Here is a 7,055-nt window from a genome sequence, read left to right as displayed (position 1 = left end):
AAGGGAGGTCAGCCTTTGTTCTAGCCAGGCCTTCCAATGGTTGGATAAGGCCCACCCACATTATGGAGGGCAATTTGCTTTACTCAGAGTTCACTAATTACTAGTTACATGTAAATCTAACCCCAAAACACACACCCTCACAGAAACATGAAGAATAATGCTTGACCAAGTGTCTGGGTACTGCAGCCCAGCCAAGCTGACACATACAATTAATTATCATATATGTAGAACATTTAGTACAGCTTCTCAGACATTCGTTAGGAAGTGCTCACTAACCACACTCTCTGGTCTGGTCTTACGTCCCCAGTCATGTCTGCAGGTAAGGTGCCATGAGAATGTGTGTGCTAAGGTCAATGGCTCCTGGTGTCTTGCTGGATGGGAATAATGTGGTTTTCATTCTTCCTTATTCTGAGTCTCTCTGTAAACAATACATGTAAAATTGAGTTATGTTTTCTACAAACCACATGGATAAGAAACACTTCTTGGTATGAAGTAGAAAGTGAATACAACAGAAAGAAATGTGTGTAAGGAAGAAACTAGTATAAAATCATGGATTGCCATGGCCTAACACTGGTCACTTGTGGTTCCCCAAAGTTGTTAAAGAAAACAGCTAAAGCATTTTGCCCTTTCTTTCTCAGAAAAAAATGCAAAGGTCACAATTATTTCTTTAATCTCAGTCAAGGAAATTTCTGCCTGGCATTTGGCATTCAGTATCTTGAAGAGGATTCAGGTGTGTACATGCGTTGGATATCTTTCATAATATTCCCAGAAGGCTACTAAACTCCCAGAGTGAAAAACTCTCATCAGATTGAGGTAGGGGGTAAGACATTATGGCATCCACGCACCCCTGGTAAATCTCTTTTCTAGATTACTGGAACTGTTTTCTAAGTGTTGCCATCTTCAAAAGTTAAAATCCCCCACCATGACAAGAAGGCAAAGAGAGTCAGTTTATATGAGTCAATAATATCACATAACTATCTAAGCAGTAATATTAAGTGAGATGTGTACTTCCTATAGTGAGACTGGCACTTTCAGGCAGGCAGACAGGCTTCCACTTTCCTGCCCATGGGCCATTGCAAGAATCCTGGCCTGTTCCCAGTAAAAGATGCCTTTTGGCAGAGTAAAATCTAATTCAGTAGGTAAAGCTGGGTAAGAAGGACAGGAAGTGAAACATTTGAGTAATTACACTGTCTTCACCCTCATTTTACTTAAACTATCACGGGTTTTATACTTGGATGGAATGCTCTATAGGACTAACCCAAAACTGCTCTATTTCAAAATCAAAATGTTTTATATGAAATTGCATTTGCAAAAGAGGCAGCAAAAGACCATGTTTAAAATGCTTTATGATATTTTATTTGATATTATTCAATCACATAGGTTTTGTGGCAAATATGCATCTCTAAATGTGCATAATCAAACATTTTATTTTTCCAGGTCTTGAATTTGTCATAGAAATAAGCCATAGATTGTTACTTTCTGAATTACTACTTATAGATTCATATTGAAGTATGCCATGAAGAGGAGATAAATGAATTTATATGACACTATTTACTGATTACGAAAATAGAGAAATACAAAAATGTTATCTAATAATAACAGAAAATATATTTTTTTCTTATTCCATTACTTTTGAAATTAAACCTAAACACTAAAATAGAGAGTAGTCAAACTGATTTGGCACATTTAATATATATTACCAATATTACATTTTTCATTCTTGAATAATGAAGCACATGATTCAGCATTGCATACTTTGGGCTTTGTTCAAACATTAGTAGCTATAATCATGAAGGTGACTATTAAAACCAGTCAGGGCAGGTGTGCACACAGCAAAAGACTGGCTTTCACCAGGCTCAATCCTATAATCTCATTTTGTTAGGAACATAGTTTAAAGAGAAATGCCATTAAAAGAGGATGAGTTTGGACACCCATCTCACGCATGAGTAGTGAATGGTATTTAGTTAGTAAATATTCTCACTATCCTCTATCCAACACCAAAAAGAAGCAATTTCAATGAAGGGGATTTTACTTAATAAAGTTCTACAAACCCAATTTGAGGCCTTCTTTTCCTGTCATAGCAAATAATTTTTTGACTTTCTTCCTTTGTACTTTATGGAGCTAATAACATTTTCCTAGAAACAGCATTAAAATTAAAGGTAATTTTTAATGATAAAATGTTTCCTTGGATACATTTTCTTGTATGTTAAAGTGTACTTTGTTTCAAAATGCTTAATTTCATTTACAATTAGAAGTCAAATATGGAGCACAGCATAGGGCAATTTGGAAATTGTCACACTAATTGCCACAAAAAAGTTAATTTGTCACATAAGACAACTGGCGGTGAACATCCAATTAACTGCCACACAGTTATTTAAATACTATCCTCAGAAAAGAATTATTCTATTTTATGACCATTAATTGAATGGTCATTGACATGAGATATTTTTTACACTTACAGATGTATTTTGAAATTACATACTTTTATTTAGAAAATATATATTTGTTTTAATTTGGAAAGAGCTGAACACAAGGATCATGATTTTGAAAGATCAGCATATGTAGGTGACATGGAAGTTCACGGCAACTGTTTCACAAATCACCTTAACACACCGGATCCACAGATAAGGGTACGCCTCTCTTTGGTTCATAAGGTGTTGTCCTGGAAACCATTTTGATGCAGTCGACAATAGGGCAGACACTGAGACACAGAGTACAGCCTGTACAAGTGTCAGTAATGGTGGGCAGGTGGGTTTCTGGATCAAACCGTATAGCCTGCAAACAGAAGTAGAGGGTATTGATGTCACTGACCACAAAGGTCAAGAATGTCCCCATTTTAGCATCAACATTTTTCTCTGCTGCAGCAGAGCTGCACTGAGACAACGACGTCCAGCTCTGTGGTGCAACTATAGCAACAGTTGAGCTGACAGAGGAGCAAAAAAAAGAGCAAGAAGAGAAATCCTTTTAAATTAAAAACGCAATGTTTAAAATTCCTTAGGGGGTATTTTTCTTCATTGTGTGAGGAAAATATGTCATAACATAGTCACTCTCTAGTTTTCTTTGTTCTGTGCAAAGTTGGGGTCTTTCCAGTTCTACCAGGATGGGGCGTCTTCTACCTGTGGATTTTGGGGGACTTTCACATGTCCTCCTCTTCCTCTTCACACTCTTTGTTCTTGACAGTGGAAAAGTGTTACTGTCAGATTCGGAGGCAATGAATACATTTGTGTGGATTTCAAATAATGCATGTAGTTTTTAGAAGAAAGCAGCAGAAAAAAATTAGCTTAACAGTCAGCTTTGAGTTTTGAAGATTTCCAAGCTGACTAGTCATGGTCCACCATGAAGGGGAAAAAGCACTGAATAGAGAGCCAGGAAAACTGGTGTTCAGTCCTGGCCCTGACACTACTGAGCCCAGATTACCACAGCCAGGCCTCCAGCTCTGAAACGGCTTAGGATTTTGAGAAATTTTACAATTTTCCTTCCCCCGTCTTCCTCTATTCCCTCCCTCCCTTCCTCAATCCCTTCCTCTCTCTTTCTTTCCATGAAGCAATGTAGAATAAGCAATTAAAAATACCTAGTGTGAGATTCAGGATTGAGTTTTTTTAAAAAAAAGATATGATGATGATTTTCCCATTAAACAGACACATTTCAGTAGTGAAAAACGACATGTAAGACTTCAGCAGAAGTTACAGAATTTCTATCTAGGACAGATTTCAGGGCAGCTATGTAGGGGTGGATCATGGTGTTGGAGGGGATATAGGAAACTTGCCTGGCAGTCTCACTTGCAAAAAAAAAAAAAAAAAAAAAAAAAACACAAGAGTTTTACTCAGACTGTGTACTACTTTGAAGTGACTACATTGGGGCTGAGGAAATTATAAGGGACATTAAGTGTCTCTCCACCCCCAAGGTACCCCTTGAGGCCAAGTTTACAAATCTTAACATTCTCAAGTAAATGCATTATTCTGATTTCTTTTCCTGTCTAATTCTCTAATGTAATTCAATTATATATGTGTGTATATATGTGTGTGTGTATATATATATTATATATATATAGTTGTTTAAAAAATTCCCTCCTCCAAATGAAGCTACATGCAACTATATTTTTTCCTCTTTTATGCCCATATAAATGAAAAAAATATTTTTCACAGTAAATCATGATAGTGCTTAAATTTTTAAAGTCTTGATCTTTAAGGAAATAAACATATATTTCAACAAGAACTATCACTATAGCCAAGTCATGAGAATATTTGTCCACACAAATTTTGGTGTTACGTTTGAAAACAACATTTTAAAGGTGCTGTTTGGATAAATAAAAAACGATTTCTCTTTCTTTTATGTACTCTTACCATAAAATGGAAAACCAATGAATAACTGATAGGAAATTAAAGACTAATTGCTTAGAAATACCACTTGAAAAAACTGAAACATATAAACTTTATGTTCAATTAAAAATTTTGGTTTCCTATTTTATCTTCTGAGACGAAGAATCAAAAACTTTCTAAGTCTTAACATCCATAATTGTGATTTTCTTTCTTATTACTTAGAAGGTTTTTACTAAAGTTGCTACCAAGTTCTAGAATTCCACAGTTGGGACCATAAGTTCTAAGATTTTAAAGACATTGAGAGCTGATGCTATGATAATTTATTAGGACTTTCTGATTGATCCTGATGGTTTTTAGAAAGGGATGACATGAAAGTAAATGTGATATTGGTTAAGCACTTTCAAATACTGTTAAGACACCTTTTAGCTAGAAAAAAAAAAGTGAATGAGTTGAGCTAAAAAATTTTGGGTGCAGAACTGCGAAACCAGGAAGAAAAATAATAGGTTTTTTTAATTAAAACATTGTCTGTTCATAAGAATATGCAAAATACACCATGAGCAGTATGGGATCTGCCCCTTCAGTTGAATAGGTACATAAACTTTTTAAAATGGGACATTCATTATTGAAATTAGAACATTCCATTGATCATTTCTTAAAAAGATCTGTTTTTACTTATAGCTTGTGAAATACAATGGAAATAATATGTATAGTTTTAGCAACTTTTAATAGTTTAGTAGTTTTCCAAAACTTTAAAATTTGCTTTCTGCAAAACTCTGTATCGTAAGAATTTCTTTTACTTTCACAATAAGTCAGGTTTTGAGAAGAAACTTATGTTTAAAAGCATTGTTATGATCATTTTTTTTTTTCATCCATTTCTAAAATTCAACTAGTTAAATCATAGTTGTCCAAACTCTTTAAAAAATAGCAGGTTATAAATATATAGGAAGTAAATGAAGAAGCAATTATTAAGTCAAAGAGAATTCATAGAATGTTGTTTTCAAGAGAATAGGCCCACTAGAAGGAGTCAAATCCCCAATTTCTTTTCTTTTCTTGTTTTTTTTCCCCTCCATGGTAGACACTCTGCTGAGGACTGAGGAGCTGGAAAGTAGCTATGGCTCTCTTCATGAGGGAAGAATACATCTCTTTGGCTTTTCTAGCTTCAGAGGAATTCCTGGGACCAACTTATACAACTAGTTGGTGGAAAAGTGCTTCTTTCTGACTGTAGTAAAAGCCTAATCAATACTGAATGGAAGAGAACTCTCTTTTGGCAGAAGGAATCATAGACTTTCAGAGTAATGGCCATAAATGGTCGTTCTTTTCCCTTTCCTCTGTGTTAAAGCATAACGCTTTCCTAGTATTCATAATTTTGTGTGCATTTCTCTCTTCAGTTGGATTTTTCTCTCTAATGTTGTGGGTGATGAAATGATATAAAAATAATTCTGTGCATTAAATGCTGGCATAGTTAGTAAAATTACAACTTTCCTTTTAAAAAAGACCATATTACAAGGGTGACAGGACAGAAAGATGTACTGTTGCAGAAGAGCAATATTTGGCACCACCAGTTTAAATTTCACACTTAGCAACAGAAAATGCTTTCTGCCACAAAAACCAGAAGAAACATGTCTCATAGCATTCTAATTCCAGCAGGATTCTTACCTGGTAGCCAGAATCATTACAGGTCATGTAGCATTTACCACAGTTAATACACATTTCTTCATCGATCATAGCCACAACTTGCTCTGTGTTGCTCAATTCACCAAATGTTCCAAGGTACTGCAGTGCTTTTCCTATTACATCCTAAAAATAGCCACTGAATTACTTAGCAAGCTCATTTTAAAACATTTTCATGTAATAATATCACTCAGCATTTTCCTGTTTTTATACAATGTTGCATTATATTAACTTGGGAGACTTTGGATAGCATAATTCTCATAGATAAGCTTTTTATGATAATTATAGCTTAGAGGTTTGTCTTCTGAAAGATGGGCAATATGCATGCCTAGCTTAGAAATACAAGACCTAATTAACTGTATTCAATAGGTTTTTGACTGGATAATTGAAAACAGCATTTCTGTGGACAGAAAGAATAAATGACACCTGTTTGAGTTGTTATGGCTTACTTTTTCTCATTCTTGGACCTTGAAGGACCAAAAGTAACGCAAAGTGACAAAGGGTAATACACTATGCTAGAAAATTAGACTGCTCATAATGAAGGGAATACGAGTGTGAATATTATGCATTTATTTCACTGTATGTGGATTTTAGATTTTAATTTAAAAAGTGCTTTGATAGAATACTCACCTGTCATGTCTTGAAGCATATATAACATTATTTAAAAATTCTAATTTATGTTAATTGATTAGGTTGATCCAATAGTTAAGTCAGATGCTCTTTTACTTTTAAAGAACTGGAATTTTCTTCATTTACGATTGAAGATCTTTCATGTGGTTACACATTGCTTTGTTCTTCATACTAATTGGGAGTGTGCTTAATATGTGAAGCACAGAATATGTTTCATCAACGATGAGAAACACTTTGCTTCATAAAACAAAACAAAAGAATGTAGCAATGTCAAATTAGCATGCTGTCAAGATTTTGCTTTTGTTTTAACTATTAACATGAGAATCTTCTTTGAATTTAAGATCCATGTTCAAGGAGGTTTGACTCTCACTTAAAATCATCTTTCCATATTCTCTTTGGCATTGCATTTTCTGCTCTTCTTTTTATAATCTTGCT

At 34.6% G+C, this 7,055-nt stretch overlaps 1 protein-coding gene across 1 annotated transcript in view; it reads right to left on the bottom strand.

Annotated features, from left to right (window-relative positions):
- Positions 1-1,333: 1,333 nt before the first annotated feature.
- Positions 1,334-7,055, bottom strand: part of DPYD (dihydropyrimidine dehydrogenase) — an 875,642-nt gene continuing 869,920 nt past the window's right edge. Inside the window, 2 exon segments of the mRNA XM_017850609.1 lie at positions 1,334-2,775; positions 5,976-6,116. Of these exon segments, the coding sequence (XP_017706098.1) occupies positions 2,605-2,775; positions 5,976-6,116 (312 nt within the window). The 3' untranslated portion in view covers positions 1,334-2,604.

Source organism: Rhinopithecus bieti, unplaced genomic scaffold (genome assembly GCF_001698545.2).
Source record: "Rhinopithecus bieti isolate Rb0 unplaced genomic scaffold, ASM169854v2 scaffold_1887, whole genome shotgun sequence".
Lineage (NCBI taxonomy): Eukaryota > Metazoa > Chordata > Mammalia > Primates > Cercopithecidae > Rhinopithecus > Rhinopithecus bieti.
This window is presented reverse-complemented; position numbering and strand designations above follow the sequence as displayed.